The sequence below is a fragment of the Anastrepha ludens genome, chromosome 5 (genome assembly GCF_028408465.1).
Source record: "Anastrepha ludens isolate Willacy chromosome 5, idAnaLude1.1, whole genome shotgun sequence".
In the NCBI taxonomy this organism is placed as follows: domain Eukaryota; kingdom Metazoa; phylum Arthropoda; class Insecta; order Diptera; family Tephritidae; genus Anastrepha; species Anastrepha ludens.
Window position 1 is genome coordinate 76,573,163 of NC_071501.1, and position 24,823 is coordinate 76,597,985.

At 35.7% G+C, this 24,823-nt stretch overlaps 1 protein-coding gene across 1 annotated transcript; it reads left to right on the forward strand.

Annotated features, from left to right (window-relative positions):
• Positions 1 to 2,900: 2,900 nt before the first annotated feature.
• LOC128864187 (inactive hydroxysteroid dehydrogenase-like protein 1) lies at positions 2,901 to 23,111 on the forward strand. Its single transcript, XM_054103723.1, has 5 exons — positions 2,901 to 3,803; positions 17,371 to 17,493; positions 17,662 to 17,772; positions 21,792 to 22,240; positions 22,841 to 23,111. The coding sequence occupies exons 1-5, from the start codon at positions 3,584 to 3,586 to the stop codon at positions 22,946 to 22,948; spliced, it is 1,011 nt and encodes a 336-aa protein (XP_053959698.1). The 5' UTR covers positions 2,901 to 3,583; the 3' UTR covers positions 22,949 to 23,111.
• Positions 23,112 to 24,823: the final 1,712 nt, after the last annotated feature.

Here is a 24,823-nt window from a genome sequence, read left to right on the forward strand (position 1 = left end):
TGCCTTTGAGGACATCGATCGGTTGCGGCTTGTTGGCATATGCTTTACATATCTGTAACTTCAAAAAAATTTACAAAGAACGGGGGCTTAAATTGCATAATCTTAATGTCCAATTAACCCCCATTTGTATTAATTAGTGATTATTTTTTATAAACACCTGGTTTTTTTACTGAATTTCTTGTGAGTACCCTAATCTAATTTAACTGCTTATTAGCCCGTTGAACGAGCTCATTTTGATGTACGTATCTCCCTCTAACGTGCGGCGATATCTTCGTTCTAGACGCGTCCACGAGCGCATAAGCAAGAAGGTTCGGGCAAGTCTGTATTTTTCACTATTATTTTTTATTTCGTCATCGACTATGGGTATTCGCAGAAAATGTTTGAGCAATATGTTCAAAGTACCTAATCATCTTGGAAAGTACTCTGTATGATAACGATTTTAGAAGCAGTAATGCCCCAAAGCTGTGATTTGACATCAGTCATTGAAACATAAGCAATAGGCATCACTAAGCCATCATGGCCTCGACTATGTGTCAAAATCAAACCGCCCCTATTAGAAAACTCTATATAGCAACGTTACAGAGACGAGAGAACTCTTCTTGACGTCAATCAAATCATCTCACACTTTTAAACAGCCAAAATATTGGGGTATCTCTATAGAATCAGTCTAGAAATTTCAAAAAAATTGATTGTGTTTTTTTCGATATTTCGAAAGTATAGTATCTTAAGAATATACTGTGAATTTTTCATGCGGAATATGTTCAAAGTACCAATATAATAGCTTCTACAGCCCATTAAAGTAGGTAGAGAGCGAACAGCGCGCTCCCGTACCTTAAACTTTAAACTCATTTATCTTGAAACGACTTTTCTCGGCCTTTGGCGCGTACACCCTTTCTAGGTGTTTGGCCGAGCCCCTCCTCCTATTTGTGGTGTGCGTCTTGATGTTGTTCCACAAATGGAGGGACCGACAGTTTCAAACCGACTCCGAACGGCAGATATTTTTATGAGGAGATTTTTCATGGCAGAAATACACTCAGAGGTTCGCCATTGCCTGCCAAGGAGCAACCGTTATTAGAAAAAACTTTTTCTTCAGTTTGGTGTTTCACGAAGATTCGAACCTACGTTCTCTCTGTGAATTTCGAATGGTAGTCACGCACCAACCCATTCGGCTACGGCGGCCGCCCTATTGAGACCTATTAGCGCATATTGCTAAAGTGATACATTTTTTTTGAGTTCTGCGACTCGGCTGACTCCCGAGAAAGAGCTTTAAATGCAAATATTTTTACCATGAAAAGATCTTTCTGCCGATTTTTGATTACGAGGAATCTGAATGTGCAATTCAGTTTTACCAAAAACAATGAAATAAAATATATGCAGTTTAGAATTGTATGATTATCTACGAGTATTGCAGACAATCACGAGTAAACGTTTATATTGATGGTTTGTGTCTAATATTTTCGTAGAACTTTTTAGTCCTTAAATTTGTTTTTTAAACGGATTTTTTGAACTTTTTTAAAAAAGAGCAATGTGAGCATTGGCCCATAAAAAAGGAAGCTAAAAGATATATACCATTAAAATTATCCTCGTGAAATTCCGATGAAGAACACTGATTACACTGGTTTACAAATGATTAATTTTTTTTTTAATTCTTGTGCCAGACCATCCAATTGCTATGTAAAATCGATTGCTGAGTCCGAAAACCTACATCATTATTTTTTCTTTCATGCACTTTTTGATATAACAGCAAATATTGGTTTTAGATGAATGAAAAAAAGTTAGATCATAAATATTTCTAATATCTGGAGTATCCGATCAAAACAAGTGATATACCAAATTAATACTTGTCATTGAAATTAAACGTTGCAAGATATTTATAAAGTGTAATAAAGTATTATATTATATTTCTTCAAAACTCGCGTAAGCAGTTATGGCAACAATCAAGAAGAAGAAAAAAGTATTATACATATATTTTTTGCAAATTATTAAAATTTTCGATCTATATTGTGAGAATTTTAGTATAATATAGTTAACATATTTAATTATCTTTTTAGCTGATATCTCGAAAATCGCATGACAGAAAAAATATGATGCGTGTTTTCCGACTTAGCAATCGATTTTATAATAGGAACTGTTCAGCCTGCTTCTTGGGTTATTTGGATGTTATTTTATTACTACCAGAAAAGGACGTATGCTACTTTTTAGAAGTAATATAAAGATTTCTATAACAAAATTTTGAAAATTTAAGCTATTGTAAAAAACCCTAGACTTGCGGAACTATAATTTTGTACTATGAAAGACGAACTTTCTGGCTTATATGGTCACTTTTCTGTTTCAATCAAAAATCAAATAATACAAAGTTATCGAACTACCTGATCGACTTCTTTTTCATGACTTTCAGCACACTCTTATTTTTAACACCCATTTTGCTGCATGAAAGGCATAAAAAACGCTTCAACTTCGGTCACAACGAATTGTAAAGAAATACTTACATACATATACATACTTACATACCAGCATAAAACACAATCACTAGTCATCAACACCACAATAGTCAATGGTCCAAAAATTAACGAGCTACATACATAAAATGGAAACATTGAAAAACTCTGATGCAAGCTGTTGCTATACTTGAAGCCCACACATCCAACAGTAGATATAATATAATGCAATGCATACTATACCATGCGGCTTGCAGTTGCACAGCATATGCTGCATTGTCAGTCGAGCTTGTAAACGCGGCGTATCTTAGCTGAGTCGAACAAGCTTTTCATGCACGGCTTACTAGTTGGTGAGCGCAGCTTTAACTGCAGATCCGTCACTACTACAAGGCAGAAGACGGAACATGCGATTGTAGCCCGTCATTTTAGCGCAATAAGTTTTCAACTTTTTTGCAGCTGTAATTTAGTGCTGGTTGATCAGTTGCCTACTCGACGGCCATACGCGCGGTTTACAAAATAAAGTTCTCCGAAAATACTTGCAAATAAAATCGGACTGAATGACTTTTGGGGACCTGTGGTGGTGCTTCAATTGAAATTAATTAACTTCATACATATAGTGAGCGCGTGCATTACGTTTTATATTTGCATACAAATTTTTCAAAACATATTGAAATTTTCATGAAAATTAATTTAGAATTCAAATAAAAAACATTTGATGACAATAATCAAATAAAAAAATTAGCAGCAAACCAAACGAAAAAATTATAGAGAGCATCCAGTGTATCAATCAATTAAAGAGCTGCACAAACAAAAAGTGCCTAAGGCAGAGAGAAATGCAAGCGAGAAAGGCATATACATTCAATTTCATTATATTGAAAGAGAGTGGGAAATGTTAAAAACTACGGACCTGAGTGTATTTTTCTTTTATGAGAGATATTGAGTGCTGTGGATTTTTTCGATTAATACAAGTAGAAGTGTGACGTTTATTTTCTTATCGTGCTTTAATGGCCTTTCGGTGCACTCTGCTTGTGACGCGCTAAAATTTTGCTCACGCCTTCGCTTATCAGAAGAATTATTTGCTTTATAATAGTTTCACAATTAAAATCATTAAGCTAATATACACAAATTGTACAAAATATACCACAATGTCTTCTCTTAATGAAGTGAGCATTTATACGTTGCTGAGAATGGCGTTCGTTTGGCAGCTACTTTCGTTTGGTGTCTACTTGGTCGGTCTGCTGGCCATCGCGACATTCTTCTTGGATAATTTCAAATCGCTTGTGTCGATAGTGAAGGCAATTTTGGAGCCATATTTTCAGCCGCAAGTGCCGCAAACGTTGGTGGAAAAATTTGGAAAGTGGGCAGGTTAGTAATTGTTTTTATATTACTTACATTTATTATTTATTCATTTGAAAGGTATTTATGTAGAAGGAAATAGTAGTCGAAAAATATATATTATATATTTTTTTTAATCAGTTCATCTACAATGGAGCAATTTGCGATTGAATTCACATAAACTGGCATCATTTTATTTGAAAATTACCAATACAAAACAACAACAAAATGCACTGATTTACCATCAAAGTTTGCCAAACCATTTGCCCTTATTTGTGACCGGTCTTAATTTATTTATAAGTTGTTAATTTTGTAAAATTAAGCAATGCATTAAATTCGAATTTTAAGGTTGCCTCAAAACTTTAGAATTTAATTAATTTTCAACTCACTGTCTAGCTATGTACAAGGTGGCGCAAAATTAATAATCAATTTAAATTTGTTTTTGAATAAGTTTTATACTATATTAAATAAAAAAATGATTTTGATTACTGGAAATCTTTATTTTGACCTTTACGCGCCTCATTGCTGGCCTGCTTAGTCACAAGTTTCAAATAGGATTGACATACGACGCCATTTGCAAAAGTTACAAATCTTCCGATATGATGATTACTTTTTAGTCACTTTTTACTTATACATTAATACATATAGTTACATATTTATATTTAAACAAAGTCTGTCCCAAAAGTCTCGGAATATCTTCATATATCTGTCTCAATAGGACTATATTTTAGATCTTTTGGGGTTATAATTATCCATCTATCGTTTAATGGAAGCTGAGTTATTGCATCTAATGGGACACTACTTTTAAACCAAAAAAGAAAATACGCTTTCAACAATATTGCAAAAACTCTTCTCAGAATTAACCAACAAACTTATAAAAAAAAATGCAAACTAATCTTCACAGACGGTTCAAAAAGCGCTAACCAAACAAGCTTCAACGTTATATACAATGATAAAATATTAAATAGCAAAGTCTTACCTTATTACAGCACAAATTTTGCTGCAGAAATGATAGCCATATTTGAAGCAGTACAATATGCTAGCCAAACACCTGGAAAATTTGCAATTTGTGCCAATTCCTTAGCCTCATTAGAAATGGTAAAAAAAATAAACAATAATAATTATTATATAGACTACGTAAGAAACTGCTTATTAAAATTCAAAAATAAAATCGAACTTATATGGATACCAGGACACGCGCAAATCAAGGGTAACGAACTAGCAGATTTAGCAGCAAAAAACCACAAAACCGCCCCTAACTATGACTCTGAACCTACACACAGATATTAAAAGTCATATAACAAAAATATTCAAAAATAAACAACGCTCCATATTCGAACAAACAACAAGCTGGTACTAATTTGTTAACCCAATGAAGCAAGCAATCAATGAACACACATTTACACATAAAACTAACATAACTGAAATTGAAATTTGAAATTTGAAAAGGTCGAGCCAAGCAGCACCAGGAGATTTGATGGCTCCTAAAACACTCAGGCTAAAAATCCCATTGTATTTAAAGCTCTGGAAAGAGGGTAGATAGTCAAAGACGGAAAGAGGAAAGTATCAGAGAAAGGTATAGGAAAGAATAGAGACAGAGATAGTTAGTGCTGTGAGAATTTTCCAGATTCTTTTGCAAATCTGTAAATATCCTCCAGTTTTAGAGAACGAATATTACTCATTCATGACATCGGAACCCAAAACTCGTAGCCGTGCTCTAGCAAAGGCAGGACACTCACAGAGAAAGTGCTCAGTGCTATCCGCCTCCTCCAAGCACGACAGGCACATTGGGTCTCCAATGGTGTTCATATGCTGATCCCATGGGTTGCGTCCAGTAATGATACCGACCATCAACCGAACGTCTTTCCTTCCAAGTTTTAGTAGGAATTTTGGCAGTTTTCTGTTCGGACTTGTCACAAACCACTTTGCAGTTCTGCAGCGTTCTAGACCGGATCATCGCTCTCTATGTAGATTGCCTACATAATCGCTGATCTAATTCATGATTCCTCCGGAATTGATTCCGATTATTGGCTCTGGCCCTTGTGGGGGAACCGCTGATCCACGGTTGGTTATTCATCGGCAATTTCGTTTCCTTGAACACCGGAGATTGAATTATTTTTCATCGCTAAAAGAGATAGATTGTCATTCATCATCCCAGACCTTATGATTATGTAATGAATTGAAGTCTAGCTAATTGTAGCGTGGTGTAAGCTTCGGTTCGGCTAGTCTATTTTGCTATTTTTAACTCGAATCTTCTCTCAAAATTTGCTGTATTCTTTACTTCGTAATATTGTGAGAAAATTCATATCGAATTTGGCTAGGGCTGTTCTTTTTATTCGCAACCAACCGTTTTATTTCTCTTTTACACCTGTCGTCAATCTAAGGCTTCGGACCTGTTCTTTTCATTTTTTCATATCCAACAGGATTTTTCAAAAATTGTGTATGGTATTTTTATTTCAATTTACTTTTTGTGCTATTTTACGAACGAAGACTCCCGATTCGATGTATAGCTGGCATAGTGTCCTAAAAAGGTTTTTTCCTGCATGAAAATTATTTATTTTGCTATTGGAAACTACTCAACTTACCTTAAAGAATCTTTTAAATTGTGAAATTTGTATAATAATATCACACAATTGCCCCAAGAAGAAATAAAATCTTAACGAAAACACTTGTCCTCATAACACATTTAAATACTTACATTATAAGACAATTCAAGAAAATTTGAGAAAAAACACTATGAACTTGGTTTGTCCCATTTATTATACGAGGTGTGATCAAAAAATTAGGCGAATTTTCAAATTTCGCGGGATACGTACATTCGACTTTCGATTAGCTATTCCTTGGTAGCTATTTCGCTGAGTGTATTACCACACAAACATACATACGAGTTTTATGGATTGGATTATATTGATTGATTACAAAATTGTAAAATGTAATGACCGGGTCAGCATAACCGTACTAAGTACATGCCATTCAGATAATGATTAAAATTTTCTATCAATTAAATTTTAAACATCAAAAAGCTTTGCAACTGTTTACCAAACCACACATAACAAAGTAATTAAGAAACTAGAGGTATATGAACTTGCAAAAAAAAATTGCTTTTGAATATTTTACAATGTCAAGGACTGATACATACATACATAAAGGGTGATTCTTTAAGAGCTATAGGAAAGTTTTTCAAAAAAACACACGTAAAATTCAGAAAAATGCATGGAATTTTTATTAAAATCGATAGTACAGTCCATATAATTTAATGTTTGAAGATTATTTCATGCAAATGTTGACCGCGACTGCTCTTCAAATGGGCCATCCGCTTAGTCCAATTTTGGCATACTCTTTCCAGTGTTTCGGCCGGTATCTCACATATAAATGCTTTAATGTTGTCTTCCAATGCATTAGCAGGCTTGTCTGAATAGGCATGAGCTTTAACATAGCCCCACAAAAAATAATCTAAAGGCATTATATCGAACGATCTGGGTGGCCAATTGACAGGTCCCGAACGTGAAATAAAATTTTCACCGCACTCGCCTCTCAACAAGCCCTTGCTGAAACCACATATCATGCAAGTCGAGCTCTTGCATTTTGGGCAAAAAAAAATTGGATATCATTTCACGGTAGCACTCACCATTCACAGTTACGTTACGATTCGCAGCATCTTTGAAGAAGTACGGTCCAATGATACCTCCAGCCCATAAACCGCACCAAACTGTGACCTTTTCTGGATACATTGGTAGCTCTTGCAATTCTTCTGGCTGATCTTCACTCGAAAATCGACAATTCTACTTATTTACGATCCCATTGATCCAAAAATCGTGGGTCGATTAAACTGACCATAAAATGAGCGCGATAAACTTTCTTAACAGAACACGCATTTTTATAATAAAATTCAATGATTTGCAAGCGTTTTTCCGTTTGGAAGAGTATTCATGGTTAAATTATAGACCAAACCGAAGATGTTTGACAGTGAAACCAAACACAAAACGTGCGTCCGCTGTTTAAACCAACTGTTTAAAAAGATAATAGCTAAAAAATCACCCTTTAGTATGTGACACTTTTCCCCAAGCAGCTTCTTTTAAACTGCAAAAGGGACTCTATAAAATCAACCTATGGCTCAAAAAATGGAGAATAAAGTCCAATGAAACTAAATCAGTACAAGTCACATTCACTCTTAAACCAGACACTTACCCACCCGTCCAACTCAACGATATGGAAATACCACAAAGCAATGAAACCAGAAAATTAACGTGGAAAACACATATATTCTCAAAAAGAAAAGCACTTGGTATTAAAATCAGAGACCTTCGGCTTTTAAATCGTCATTCCCAAGTTCCTGTCGAAAGCGAATTGCTCTTATACTCAGCAGTTCTAAAACCCGTGAGGATATATGGTACTCAACTTTGGTGCACTGCGGCAAACACGAAATTTAACAGTCAAAACCATTAAGAATGATCACCAACTCACCCTACTACATTACAAATTCGTAAATACCCCGTGACCTCCAAATAGCCTCTGTTGCGCAAGAAATAGAGGAATATGCAAGATCCCACAATCTCAGGCTCCAAGCTCACTCTAACTCCTTAATAACGGAAATGATAGCCATTGTTTTTAACCGACTCAGAAAAAAATCCAGCACAGATCTTCTCTTCTAGTGAGAAAAACTGAAACGGGTTGTACCACTGAGTGCATCCCATAAACTACTGAAGTTCTCTACCTGCTAGCTTAAGTTATTATGTAAATATTGCTTAATGTACTCGTATGTAAACAGCTTGCAATTAAAGTGTTCTTAAACAAAAAAAAGACTCTACTGTATGAGCTGATGCGTGAGATATCGCATTGTCTTGGTGAAGAATGATTCCGCTTCGGCGGTTCAGGAAAGCAAATGATTGCATACTACTCAGAATTGACTATTTTAAGTTTCCCTAGTGGCACAGTTGCGTCATGACCCATTTTTCCGAAAAAACTGACTACCATTTGCTTTGAGGTGATACTTCCGTGAACAACTTTTAGTGGAGAAAGTTTATCTTGGAACACCCATTCTGTCGACCATGTTTCTGTTTCCGGTTCATATGAGTATATATAGATCCAAGATTCGTTACCTATTACTATATATATATTTTTTTAATTTAATTTTATTATTATTATTATGTTTTTTTTTTTGCTGACAGTCTTCTTTGACACATAACAATTTTTATACGGTGGTAAACACCCAACGTGGTTGTGAAATTTAAAACTTTTTTTCTTAAATGTCCAGTTACTTGTGCGAATAAAATCTACTATCGGGCTGAAAATTCAGGGTTGATACACGGAATTAATAGAAAAACGCTGTGCAAAGATTAATCCAAGAAACATTTTTCATTCACTAAAGAAAATAAAAATGTGCATATACTCGTATGAGGTTTATTCGCAAAAAAGCTAACATTTTATTTTTTATTTTTTCAAACCTATTTCATCAATTTATGGTGTTTTCCATAAGTCATCTATTTTGCCCCTCTCAGAATAATCATCTCAGCTAAAAAACACTTGAGCCATAGTTTTTCCCAAGCTCCAAAGCACTCATTTAATTATTGTTAACGATATGAAGAAAAGACAAGGAGAAAGAATAGCTAATTTTGTGGCGCAATTGGCTGTTAATAATAAAAAGTTGGAGGGAATCCATAAACGACGATTACTGAAATTTCAAAAAATTATAGCAGCAATACGCATTCGAAATTCGATATTTCATTTTATAATAAGTAATAAGAGGACTCAGGTTTATGAACACACGCTTTTTTCTGTTATATGAATGAATAATTAATAATACCTAACAAACATTTTATTAATTTCTTTCTGTTTTCTTCGCCGGCATCCATTTTATTTGGTTCTTACGTTGACGTTTTTCTTTAGACGCGTAAAAATAATGATCTGTTACACAGAAAACACAGGGTTGTATGTCCAAAAGTATGGTTATTATCTAGGATTATTTTATAATCTCAGATTTTAGAAGAGACATTTTGTATGGGAAATCTCGCTTTTTAATTACGGATTGGGAGTTAAGCACGAAAAAGTAGATCATCTACTTATATGTGAACGTATTCTTACTCTCTTTCATCATAGCAAATCTCCTTTCATGGGCCTTTTCGGTTTTGTGAATAGAAATATTCGTAAGGAGAAAAGTTGGGAGAATGCGAAGGCTGATTCATGATTTTTGTATTGCTTAAAACAAAAAATACAGTTTCTTTGATCCATTTTTTTTTTCATTCTCAACAGAACGCCTAAGTTTTGGTCTACCAGTCCTTTTCCATTCTCGACAGAACCAATTTTTTTTAAATATGTTCACCAACCTTGGAATAGTCGACTCATTCGAACTTACAAAAAAATGACGATTTTCGCGATATGTTGTTCTTAAAGATCGACCATTTTCATAATAAGTTTCAATAATTTTCACGCGTTGTTCTATCGTGGAAAATTATAAATCTGTATATGTACTTGACTACTGTCAAAGATGACAGGCAAAAGACCCCGTTATAATCAACAGCATTAAATCGACGGCAAATTGAAAATAAAGACTTATTTTCAAGATAAACTAAAACCGAACTACGCAGCGATTTGTCATTGCTTTGCCGCTGTCGCCTTTCTTCTTAAACTGCCAATGTCTTTTTTAAATTTCGTCGGCTTCTTCTTTTATTTTGCAGTAGAAACCGAAGACCAGCTTAAAAGATCTGTCACTTGCTTCAATGATATCGAGTTTCACAATTGGGTTGGTCACTTCTCTTACTGAGCAAAAAAGAATTATCCTCAGTGCTGAGTCTGCTAAATTTTAAATACGATTTTTTACCAAAAAATGTACAACAGGAACAATTAAATTTTTGAAAATTGATTAAAGCAATCTTGACAAGGCTATAATAAATTAGATTGTCGATGTCAAAATCGAAGTTTGAAATTTTTTGGTTTATGGCTCTGCATATTTTCCAAAACTATATTAATTAAAAATTCAAAAATTGTGTAAGACATAATTAACTAATTACCTTTTACAACATGGCTTCCATTGTATTACATGAATGTTGAATATTTGGAACGGGTAAGCTTTCAAGAAGTACTTATGTAACTCAAATTAGCTCGAAACACCTTTTCGTGTTAATATTGAGGCAACGACTTTTAGTTTGAGATTGAACACCTCTTTCATTCACTTCAATGCAAAGTATTCCAAAATACGAATTTAGTTTTACTCCTTTGTTAGTACTTAATTAAAAGTTTAATTTAAAAGTAGTTTCAAACACGTCAACATTCAAATTTCAAGTTCATTATCATAGGTGTATTATAATTCCTAACATATGAGTACGACCCATGTAAAAAACAAATTATGTACCTGCACTTGAAAAACAATTCAAACATATTTACAAGCCAACTTACCAAAATGCACCGAGCAAAAATCTGCTTACGAGCAACTTAACGCCCTTGAAAAACTCAAACGGCATTTTAATTGGTATGCTCTTTAAACTACTGTTATATCAGGTTTTTGAAAAAATGTTATAAAATAAAAAATAAATATAAAAGTATTTTCCATCAACAATCAAGAAAAAAGTCACTTCCGAAATAAGTTAACAAAAAAAGTTAACCTTCTGTACTTAAAATCGTGACCCAATTAGATTACAAAATAAGTCAAGGTAAATGTAATTAGAAATTCTTCAATCAAAACTAAGGAAGTGCAGCTACCCGCGTTAGAACTCGGTGGAAAAAAAAACAGAAATAAAAAAAGGAAGAAAAAGACAATTAATTCTCGCAATACTTTTTTGTTATCAAAATGTAGTAAAAGTTTTGAAGATTAACTCTACTCATCAACGTTTCATCAGCCGAATATTTTATGAATGAATTGGCACATGCAAACTTCATACTTGAAAGCGCGCTCGCCCACAAAGATAAGAACAACAATAATGCTTCAGTGGACTGGTGCAAACACGAACACTTCGCGTGCCAATGTTTTCTTTTCCTTATTACCCAGCAGGAAACGCCTTAACTCGTGGAAAAAATGCCGGCTTTACCAGCAATGAACTCGAGATCAGCGTGAGGTGCCAATAAACAATTTAGAAACCTTTTTTTATTAAGAATTTGAGTAAATTTTAAATACAATCTACAATATGATTAAATCAAATTCTGAACAAATTTTAATTATATGTTTCGCCGGTATAATTTCAGTATTTTGTTATTCGACTGGTTGCCTCTAAAGCATAAAATCGGAGGCATTAAAAATCCATTGTGATAACAAGCAAAAAAAAAGGTTAGGTTTCCTTAATCCTTTAATTCAGCTAAATTCTATGACAACTTTCCACACGAGAAGGTACTTAGACTAGCCAGCATTTCAAAGAAGTGGTTTTTAGAGCAATCGCACAAAAAATGTTGAATACACTCTGCCTTTTCTTCATCTATGCAGCACTTAAATAAATAACTGTGCTGGTCTCGTGTGCTGCTGGTCTCGAGTATTGATTTTTGATTTCGATTTCAGTAAACTCCGTGCAACGAGTGCTTACAATAGTAAACAGCAAATTCTGCAGGCATTCAGGACTGTGTACCTCGGCTTCTTCTTGATTGGTTGATAACCGATTAAGGGATTTCAGACAAGTTCAACAAAGCGCGCCAGTAATTTCTTTCACATACTAACGAACACCAGGTGGACACACCAAGTAAAGCCAAGTGCTTCTCCACTTCAACTTTCCAACGCCACTTGAACTTTTTTCCGCTACCACCACCAGTTAACGATTACTTTTAGGGCTGCAGCGTTTATAATCAGTACCTAGAGAGCGGACCCGGGGGATCTTTATACTATGCTCGATGGTTGCCGTAGCCGACTTAGTTGATGCGTAACTTCAATTCGGTAAATCCCGGGTTCGAAACCCTCTATGATCATGGAACACCAAATGTTTGAAAAGATATTTTTCTAATAACGGTGGGCCTTTGGAGGCAATGACAAACCTCCGAGTATATTTCTGCCATGAAAAAGCTTCTCATAAGACAACTTCTGCCGTTCAGGGCGGCGTAAATGTGCGTGTCTTTCCATTTATGAAACAACTTCCAGTTGCATACCCCAAATTGAAGAAGGTGCTCGACCAAACACCCAACAAAGGGTGCGTCTTAAAGCGCATATAAATAATTGTTTGATCGTCTGCGATATTCGTCTTCGCGAATGCTCACAAGTCATTACGTCTTCCAGAGAAATTTTCTCTTACACCAAGGGCCGCCTCATCAGATGTTGTCTTCTTTCAATCTTTAGCGCCATCTTTGCAATAGGACGGGCATGATGGGAAATTTATGAAATGTTATTTTTATTGGCTGAGGGCTTTACTGCTCAATTGCCTACTCAGACCAAAGTACGACGCTTTGGAAAGGGAGATTCTCTGTTGGGTTTCAAGGCTGACATTATTATCGGCATTTTTGGTTGTTTCCAAATAAACGAAGTTACTTCGTGACTACAATTGGGAAGTGCGTAGGCTCGATTCTCCATGCATAAAACAGGAAAATGATAAAAAAAATCCCTAATAACAGCAAGCAATGGCAAACCTCCAAGTATATTTCTGCCATGAAAAAGCTCCTCATAAAAATCCATTTGCCGTTCGGAGTCGGCTTCAGGTCCCTGCATTTGTGGAACACGATCAAGACGCACACCAGGAGCAGCTCCATCAAGCACCTAACATTAGTGTAAGCGCAAATTATTTATTTTACCTTCCCAGCTGCTATAAGTACAAAGTAGCCTTTGATAATGACATTAAATTTCGCCGCAAAATGTTTCATTGTCCTCAAAATCCTGGGAGCAATGAAAATCATTTTGTTGGGCTGGGTATCAGGTTGGGCTAATCAAAGCACACATAGAATTTTATCAAAAACTAGGAAGAAAGCGTATTAATATGGCACTGGATGGAAAGTCTAGGACAGGTGCAGGCTGCACAGTTTATTCTTCCCTCCAGAAGAGCATCAAATAGGCTCCTAAACCTGGATAGGGGCATTGTAGTCTTCGTTGACTTATTTTGATTTTACTATTCATTTGGTTTTGGCATCAGGGAAGTGCTTCCTAATACAACAGCCACGAAAATATTGTGGTTTCTAATACTTGAAAGGAACTCCAGTTCAGAAGCGACAGATTTCCCTAGAGGGTACATATAAATAAACATTCTATGAATAGTTATAAGTTCTTTCCGCTGTTGCTTGGTATTTCACATACACGCGACGTACAATTAGATTGTTTTGATTTTTTATGTTGTTCTTATTTTGTTATATATGTATAATAGTATGTTAACAATCTCTGCTTATTGCTGCTGTTGTTGCAGTCATTCACCCGTCAGCAGCTTCATATTACTCATAGATAGCGCCTCACTGACAATAAACAAACCGCAGCTTCAGATAGCAACGCACCAAACCGGCTTGGCTTAGAGTGTCTAACCGGCTTGCTGTTACGAGTATTATCCGCTAGTCCTACTCTTGTTGTTATTATTGCCTTTTTACGGTTTTTGTTTTGAATGTTGATTTTATGATATTAATTAGCGTGGTCGCGTGAGTCTCACATTTTTTATGTTTATTACCGTTTTGGTATAAAAATTGGGTTTTCCCCACGACCTTCCGAAACACATACATACATATGTATATAAATACATACAAGCATCTGTAGGTATTTTGTACAATTGCCGCTTTTATAGTATTTTAAACCTTAAATGTTTTTAATGCTCTATATTTGGCTTTCGATTATCTCAAATTAGCAACTGGCCAAGTGCTCTGTGGAAATTTTCAAAAGCAATGGGAAATAGGTATGGAAAAGGTAAGATAACTTTGCCCACGTAGACTTTGCTTGATTGAAATATTCAATTTCAGCTGTTTACTCTCTATCAATCTGTCTATGCAGACTAGCAAATGGTCATGGTTGAGCAAATTTTGTTCATTCCGAAGTGGTGCCGGTTAATTCAAAAATTATAGTTTTTTTCACTTGGGGTACTCAAAGCTTTTGCTATCCCTTGCCAGTTTGATTGTTTTTAAAAAATGCTGTAAGGTACCGAAAGAGCTATGTAACTCAATAATAAAAAATGAGCTGATTACAAATTGTTCTCTACATAATTTTAAATATGATAATTCTAGAAAATAAATTAAGTATATTCGAGGTCTACTGAGTCTTGGAAAGTGAAACTAAGCGTTAGTAGAGTGAATTAGTCAAGCCGTAATCTCTCTTGCCTGTGCTATCATCAGGCACTGACACATGTTATTCCGATATATCTACAAATAAAGAAGATGGCAACCATGAATGCATTGAGGTTAAATAAAATGGGTCGCTTGAAGGAAAAGCTTGTGGTCATACCAGTCTATTATTGTTACGAACTCAGAACACCTAGGAGAGAACTAACTACATCGTAATTCCTACATTCAATAGGAATTTAGCCACCCTTTTTCCATCTCAGGACGAATGGAGTAAGGGATTCTCACTAAACTACTTCCATACTACAGTCTTTACAGATGGCTCTAAAATTGATTGTGGTGTTGGAGCAAGTATGTATATTCTCATAGACTTACAATTGAAAAATCTGTACGTCTTCCTAATGCCTGCAGTGTCTTCCAGGTGGAAGTATAAGAGAAGTTTGTAGACTGTCACAGTTGTAAGCAACTGCAGAAATGGAAAAAGATTTTCCATTTCCTTTGAGAATTATCTGCCTTATGGAAGGAGAGAATGTCAACCGTGGGCCAACCACGATAATCTCGAACAACTTTCTGGCTGCGACGTCAACAACCTAATAAGGTTCTTGAACCGCACAGATTGGATTTAGTCATGCTGTAAAACACCGTAAAACAAGTCGGTAGCAAGGATGTGATACGGAAGCGCTAGGTGGATTCTGGATGAATCACAACTTTAGCCAACCAACCAACCAAGTTACCGAGCAAAAGCGGGAACGACAGAGCGAAAGAATTGGCTAAAGCAGGATCTTCCCTGGAGAAACTCGCAGCGGTGAAACTAGGATGCCCTCTCGGACAAGTCCAAAGATAAATCCGATCGGACTTGCTTGAACTTGCTAAACAGGATAGTCACACAAAAAAATAAAAATCATCCGAATTTTCTATAACTTGGTAAAATTATGGGATTGTCTTACAGACTTTTAGAAATCAAAGATTTTTACGAATTTTAAAAAAATGTTTCGCTACACTACATTGAAATCTTTACTAACTATTTCTTTAGACATTAATATTTTTGAAACCGTTCGTACGAAAATTTTCATATGTTATAGTGCAGACAAAGTTTTCTCAGATTTTTAAATAGTTAAATAAAAATTATACAAAGGTTTTATTGCAAAAAGTAAAAAAACAATTTTAACTTCATTTTGAATGACTTCGGATATTCCCGATTTTTGAATTTTCTCTATACCACGACAACATTCCTTAAAATTTTACCTTCATAAGAAATATTATGGGCACTTTAGCAGTTCTTTACACATTTAATTTTCGTTAAAGAGTGTAAAGTTATAGGCTCTACATTTGTAACATCCACACTGTAATACCTACCATCAAATATGTAAAAGTAGAATACCAAAAAACTCTGGCCAAAGTATTGTTATTGCAAGCAGAAGTATTTAACATCACTTTTAGCAACTATCACTAGTCGTTGACCAATAGAAAAGTAAGCTGTGTTGTCTCGGCAACAGCGAGGAGACAATATATATTTGTTGCGTTCTTGAGACATAGAAGGGAAGGAAGTCTGTAATGCGATAGCTAAGAGTATCCTGACTACGAGAATACAATGAAATGGCGCCTCTGTGTGATAATTGAAACTAGTTACAACCAATCAATCGTTTATTACTTAAGAAATTGTTGTTGGGTTCAGATTAAGATAAGCTATTAATATACTGCACAATGACAGGTGAATGCAATTTATCTTTTAAACAATGAGACCTGAAATACCTTCACTCATTTACATTATACAAAACGAGCAACTTAGAAAAAAATGTAAAAAATTATAATCCCTATTAGAACCGGCCGCCGTAGCCGAATGGGTTGGTGCGTGATTACCATACGGAATTCACAGAGAGGTCGCTGGTTCGAATCTCGGTGAAAGCAAAATTAATAAAAACATTTTTCTAATAGCGGTCGCCCCTCGGCAGGCAATGGCAAACCTCCGAGTGTATTTCTGCCATGAAAAAGCTCCTCATAAAAATATCTGCCGTTCGGAGTCGGCTTGAAACTGTAGGTCCCTCCATTTGCGGAACAACATCAAGACGCACACCACAAATAGGAGGAGGAGGTCGGCCAAACACCTAATAGAAGTGTACGCGCCAATTATTTATTTATTTTTTATTAGAACCATTGAGCTGGGCGTATGGCACTGTAAGCCTTAAGTGAATGGATTTGTAATAAAAAATTATAAAAATACTATCCGTAAAATGCAACTAAAAAATATTGGTAAACACATTAGATAATTTTTTTTATATGAAGTGGTGTCTAGTACTTTAAGTACATTAACCACTCACAAAAAGGAGGACAATTAGCATTTTACTGCTAATTAATCTAATGACAACCATTTACTTCAACAACCTTTTTTTAGCCAATTTGTATACTTGCGTAACTAAATATTTTTGCTTCATTGTATTCTTTGCAGTAATCACCGGTTCAACGGATGGCATTGGTCGGGAATATGCTAAAGAATTGGCCAAACAAGGCATCAATGTGGTGCTCATTTCACGTACAAAGGAAAAGCTCATGGCGGTGACAGAGGAGATTGGTAAGCAAGAGTTGAAAAAAATTGTATATTAATTAAAAATTTATATTAATTAATGCAAAAACAGTGGAGGGAAAAATAATTTAACTATTGAAAACTGGAACGAGTTGCATATCTATTTATAGTTTAATCGAGAAAGGATAAACTTGTAATTCCTAAATCTCTTTGCAGAATATGAGTACAAAGTGAAGACAAAATGGATTGTTGCAGATTTCGCCAAGGGGCGGGAGGTGTATTCGCACATTGAGCGAGAACTGAGTGGCATACCTGTTGGCATACTTGGTGAGTGTTTGAACTGTTCTTTTTGTATACGTACAGGGTGGGGTAAATAGAAATGAGTGATTTCATGTGAATTGGTTTATTTGTAGGCAAGAGTATACTCAGAAGTATACTGAAAGGAATTCTGCAAGAAAATTAATCATTTTGATATTTATTCAATGTTGAAAACTTTTAACCAGACATTTCTATATTTTTTTTTCATATTTTAAGATAAAATGTAATTAAAAAAATATTATTTTTTTGGTCAAAATTTCTTGCAAAAAGATTTTTTTTGTGGCATTTGTAAAAAGCATCCCATCCTCAGATTTATTCCTTTTTTTATTAATATCTACCAAAATTTTCAACGCTGAATAAATCTCAAAAATATTAAATTTTTTACAGAATTATTCAGCTTACTTCTTATTATACTCAAGCCAACAATTAAACCAATTTTGAGCAAAATTTAAGACCATTTCCAAAATACATGGAGCACTGACAGCTTTTCCCCTCAAAGTATTGACTGTCTGGCAATATCATACTTACCTGTACGGAAGAAAGTTAGGCGCTTTTCGCCCGTACAAGTTTGGGGAATATGGCAAACTTTCAGAGTTACCAAGAAAAGCGGTGCATATGTAGACATAGAAAGAAAATCCTATTTGGCATTTAGGAGTTCAGAAATTACAGCAAATTCTGCTGGGCTCTAAGAAATGGAATGGAGCGTTTGGAAGAGAAGGAGTGATAAATAGCTCAAAGATCTACCACAAAACGAAGATTCAGGACGAAGGACTGTCTCTTAATGTGATGAGAATGTTTACCCCATTTTCCGTATTCCACAGGCATTGCTCTGTAAGAGCAAGAGAGATCGGTAATTTGAAAAGAGGTTGAAAGCGCCAACTAGAACAGTTTTTGGTTCCCAAAAGTATTTTTTTCTGGTTTGAGCGTATTAATTGGCGCCATAAAACGAGGCGCCATACAGGCTTACTATCATGAGAACTTTTGCCCCATTCTCTGTATCCTACAGGCGTTGCCCTTTAAGATTATCAGCTCTTTTGGTCATGAACATTTATATGCGAGGCTGCAAACACGGAGCAGAAATTTTTTTCTTCAAAATGACATCCACTGACTTATAAATATTAGAACACCCGTCGAATAGATGCTGAAAGCCGAGACAATCGTAAAGGCGGCGAATGCAAGCAATAAACTTTAAAACTAGATGCATAGAATTTGATATCAAATTGCGCAGGCTTCACAGAGTGGAAGCTTACCGGAGTCTAGGGTAAGGCTGGCCAATGCGAAAAATTAAATTTGGAACTGCTTTTCGCCGTTGGCGCAGTAATCTTTCATAAAAGGTGGTTTTTAGTTACTTTAAGCAGAATAATGAATACCTATGTTTCGATTAGCGTTTACCTGGTGTTTTCAAAGTGAGTGTTGTGGCATGAATATTACGCATTTACTGAACGGAAAATCACTTCTCGATTACAGAATTTTTTTTATGCCCAGAAATTGATGATGTGAGCAGCCTCTGAACAGGACGTTGTTTTAACAGAGTGGGGCACCACATCACGCAGCCATTCAAGCAATCTAGCGGCGATTTGAGCGTACTCTACTTTTTTCATCAATATTACCCGGACACTCTAAAACCAATCGCGTGCTTACAGCGAATATCGTCCATTCCATTCCTGAGATGGGGCCAAAAACTATCAATACAAACCAGAAATGAGTTACTGGCATTATTGTTATTTATGACAACAACTTTTACGCGGAAGAGCAAATTAAATTTCTTGATTCTCAAAAGTTTGAAACTTACAGGTATAATTCTAGTAAATCATGGTAACACTAGTAAATCACGGTAATAGAGCTGTATCTCAAATTCTAGAGATACTCATTCCGTCGTATCTATGCAACAGTCTCAGATCAAATCATTCCATTGCGCAGAGAAAAGAAATGTTTCAGTTAGTCCTCGCTTTTGATACCTGGTCGCAGTCGCAAAACCAATTCAGGTCGAATCTATAAAATGTGAAAAAAATTTGGTTGCATAAATATTAGATTAGGGAATAAGTTCATAGCGTTTTTATATTTTATTTTATTTTACAACGATTTATTTTGCTATTTGGTAAAGGGTAAGCATTCATTCGATAGAACTATTTTGTGCTCTAAAAAACTATGTATGTTAATTGTAGTTTTGAGTTATTTAATTTTTTGTTAGTTTTGAGGCTTAGAAATGGAATACCCAGGAAACAAAAATCCACTTTTTCGACACGTGCTTTTCTGTACTTTCAAAGTGCCGGAGCAGCCCGGGACAATTGCGCCGTGTATGGAGGAGGTGTCATAGGCGAGTCTACAGCACGGAAATGGTTTGCAAAGCTCAAAATGGAGACTTTGACGTCGATGACACTTCTCCCAACGGAAGGCCTCTATGAAGGACGTTTAAAATCACTTTTGAAGGAGAACGGTCGCCAAACCAGTCATGAATTGAAGGAAAAAATGAACTGCGATCATAAAACGATTCTTAATCACCTTCATTCAATGGAATTTACCGAAAAGTTGGAAGCCTGGGGCCTCACGAGCTCAGCGAAAAAAAACACAAAAAAAGTCGTATTCAAATTACTTCTCAGCTTCTCGCCCGCCATCGAGCAACACGCGGTTATAAACAGCGTATTTTGTACCGAATCGTCAAATGGGTGCCTATACATCAATATGAAGCAAAGAAAGGAGTGGATGGCTACAGGAGATGCGCCAAAGTCGAGAATCAAGCCGGATCTACATCCAAAGAAGAAGAAAATGGGAAATGCTCGAAAGGAATGCCACTGTCAACAAGGAGCTCTTTATTGCCCAGCTACACCGCGTGAATGAGGATATTCAAGGGAAAAGATCTGATCAACATGGTCAAACCATACTCCTTCACGACAACGCCAGGCTCCATGTTGCCTAATTGTCAAAGCCGCATTAAAATTAATTCAGTAGGAAGAGATTGTAAGCAGCTACGGCGAATATATAACGGCGAATTTTATAATAATAAAGTATTCGGTAAAACGCTACGAACTTATTCCCCAACCTAATATGATAAGTCTGTTGTTGCCCAGGTAGGTCCAAAAAACATGCTGTTTCGACGGGTTGGGTCCGAAGACACGTGAATATACATTCACGGAATATACCGTGCATACACTTTTCTTCTCATGACGGACATATGCTGATATGATAAAGCTGTCTAAGTAATTGTCTTAGGGCGATTGGCCGTTGACTTAACGGAATGAGTTTGTTGCACATCGTCCACTTGTCTCGTCTGGGCGAGGTCAAAACCTCTTAGCCGTTCCTTGACATAGGAATTAGGCCTCTTAAAAAATCTATCTTACGAGGCAACATCTAGCTTAGGTTAGGTTATAGTGGTAATCGGTCTGTACGACCAACTCACTTAGACCTTACAAGTCCGTTCTGTGCGAGGTCCACTGTGCGACACAGGAACCTCATTTATTTTTCTTCGCGAAACCATTTTTGGCTCTTATGAAGCGCAGGATTGATCCTATCCCCATCCCAGGCAGTTCAGTAAGAGAATTGAAAAGTATTTACCTTTGAAAACTTGCTCTGATTTCAACTTAAGTTAGACAAATGCAAAGGAAGTGTTCAACTGTTTCTTCCTCATCTCTACAAGGTTCATGGGAGAAAACTCTTAATCTCTCTTAATCCGGTTATACAAGCCACGGCCTTCGAGATATCCTCTCTTGAAAGGCTAAGCAGTGCCTTTGTCTTTTTCTTATTTATTTGCGGTCACAGTAGCCTACCTGTTACGCATGTGTCGTCCTCATCTCCATGAGGTAAAAAAAAATGTCCAGCATCTGTAAAGGTATTTTTACAAATATTTAAATAAATGCTACTTACCATAGATTATAGATTTAAATTTCGTATCAAAAATCGCATACATTTCCACCACCACTGGTACAACATAGAGAGTATTCATAGACCTAGTTAACAATTCTTCTTATTTATTCTGCACTTAATAAATGTAAAAAAAAATATTTAAGTAATACTTCCTCCCCTCTCCGCAGTTAACAATGTTGGCAAAATGTATGATTACCCTGATGAACTCTCCAAAATACCCGAAAACGTCATTTGGGATTTGATCAACATCAACGTAGCTGCCGTCACCATAATGTCACGAATGCTCATACCACAGCTAAAGAAACAGAATCGGGGAGCTATTGTTAATATATCGTCCGGCAGTGAACTACAACCTATACCATACATGGCAGTTTATGCAGCAACCAAGCGCTATGTGAAATGCTTCTCGCAGGCGATCGAACGTGAATTGGCGGAGCATAATATCACAGTACAGTGTGTCACTCCACTCTTTCTGGTTACAAAAATGAATCAGTATTCGGATACTGTTATGAAGGGTGGCTTTCTGATACCGGATGTGAAGAATTTCACACGTTCGGCGGTATTCACACTGGGCAAAACAGCTGAGACGACTGGTTATTGGACACATGGATTGCAGGTAATTTTAAAGGGAAGGTTAGACTATTGAGTGAAAGTGAATGCAAAAAAATGTAAATAATGGAGCATGCACATTTTCGTAATTAAGTAGTGCCAGCAGAATGAGCGACTTAGAGGTATACATTTTTTTTAAATAAAACCTCAAAAAGCCCATCATCAAGGATGTACAGTGGTTTGTGTCTCTGCTGGTGGGTTTTTTCTTTTTTGGAGTTTTTGAAACCTGCATAATAGTTTTGAATCTATATCTAATCAGTTTAAAAAGAAGAAGCATAACAATTTTGCACAAATTGTCTTGCATTAAAACTTCAGAAATTTTCGGTTCATTCGAGAATTTTTTTTTTTTATTTATCTTCACTGCACTATTTATTGCTTATGGTAATGAACATTTACAATACAACATATTTTAAAATAATATTGACTCGTACATAATCGTACCAAAAATAAAAAAAATTTAAGTCTTCATCGAAATGTTGAAAAAATGTTTTAACAATTATTAAGGAAAAATTATAAAAAAATTGTAGTGAAATTTGGAAAAATATTGTATAATTAAATAGAAGTTGCCAAAAATTATTTATTATCTTATTAAATTATGTATTTTCAGTACTTCTTCATGAAACTCGGTCCAGAGTGGCTTCGCATACGTATTGCCCATATGATGACACGTAAACTGCGTCGAGAGTACCTGATGAGCCATGGAGAAAAGGCATGAAAGACTGATTGATAGGAAGCATATAATTTTAATTTTAATTTTCTAATACACACATACTCATGTACATATACATATGTATGTATATTTACTTTCACATTATTGTTTTCAATATTGCATCTCTTATTGACAAATGCAATAAAAATAAAAAGTTTTTTTTCCAACAGATTTTAATGTAAAGTATGTAAAAAAGGGAATTTTTGAATTACGAACTATTCAGTTTGTCAAATTTTCCAGCAAAATAAGTACAAGACGGCTCACCTGTGTAGGTTTGAATCAATTTCATATGAGGTTGTCGGGTTTAGGGTCAACATAAAATCAAATTACTTTGAGTAGAAGCACCAATTTACCTACGTTTATGTAAGATGAGTATATTTAGAACTAGGCTGGTTGATGCGCTGCTCCTAAAAAACATAGTTCCCTTATTGGTCACAAAATTCCATTACCCAGGCGCCCAATTCGATCCTAATACAATATATTTATTTATTTTATTTATTTAACTACACTTATTAATAAAGGGTGGTTAAGTTTCAAGGGCCGGTGTTAATTTTGAATAAATACATTTTTTTTAGGAAATTATTGTCCTTTCTCTTTATTATGATAATATTGGTATAGCTCAATTACGTAAGGAACAAAATATCAGCCAAATGGCCGCCACACCTCCATCCGATGGTCCAATGATGCCGCCGGACCATAAACCGCACCAAACAGTCACACTTTGTGGGTGCATTGGTTTTTCGGCAATCACTCTTGGATTATCTTTCGCCCAAATGCGGCAATTCTGCTTATTGACGAATCCACTGAGGTGAAAATGTGCCTCATCACTGAAGATGATTTTCTTCATAATAAGCCTGAATAACTTTAACGCGTTGTTCGATTGTGTATCTTTCCATGGTTCAAATTGAGTTAGTCTGAAATTGAAAAATGTCAAATGAAATACAGAAAAAAACTTGACAAACGTCAAATTCAGATTCAACATCGGCCCTTGAAATTTAACCACCCTTTATATTCAATGAGCTCGAATATGCCTGCGGAGTAAATTTTTCATTGCCGCTCCAGTGACAAGTCGATACCTTTGACATTATTTAGTTCACTATTACAAACTCATCAAGAGCTTTTGGTTAATGCTTATCCAGCGAGAATGTGCTTAAACTGTCCCTACCCTAGACGAAGTGATTCCCCCAAAAAATCTGAAACCCATTTCCCGAAGTGCGAGTCGTTCACTGAATAGACTTTACTTATTTTTCTGTTTCGGAAGGCTTGAAAGACGTACTCTATATTGGCAAGGGTTTATTGATAGTTAATTTGTCCTGAATCAAACATCTAATAATATAATATTCGGCTTTGCGTGCCTTGAAGAGGATATACATAGATAGATGGATTTGAAAGAGAAGGCGTGCATTTCCACCAAAAGATTTATTGTGTTCTTTACTCTTCACTTAACTTCTTTCTAGTCCCAATTCTCTTATGAAATCTAAGACGGTATTGGGCTGCAATGCAGGCATGTGCTTTTCTTTAGGTCAAATCAGCACGAGAAGCTTTCCTCTTATACTCGAGATGGCAACGCATTCCAAGAGTGCATGTGTTCGTGTCTCTGAAAATAACTCGCAAAATTAAAAAGAGTCGTTTGATCAAAATCCGAGCCTGTAAAGTTTTTGAAGCCGAAGAGTGTGCAGTTGACATGGCGACAAAGCTGGTGAGCTTGGTTTTCATGCAAATAGTCAAAAATATATCGATTCGTTCAAGAATATTCAAGATCTCTAAAATTTGTTGTTATGGTTAATGTAACAGCGTAACTGCTGAAGTGACAATACTTGGTATGATACGTGAGCTCTACAATAATGCTAAATTCAGAGCTCGTTTCAAAGATTTGCTATA

Excerpts from the sequence above, each read along its gene's own strand:
- LOC128864187 (XM_054103723.1), top strand. The coding sequence starts at position 3,584 with ATGTCTTCTCTTAATGAAGTGAGCATTTATACGTTGCTGAGAATGGCG. Across the intron at positions 17,773-21,791 it reads CATACCTGTTGGCATACTTG|TTAACAATGTTGGCAAAATG; the intron begins GTGAGTGTTTGA and ends CCCTCTCCGCAG. Across the intron at positions 22,241-22,840 it reads ATTGGACACATGGATTGCAG|TACTTCTTCATGAAACTCGG; the intron begins GTAATTTTAAAG and ends ATGTATTTTCAG.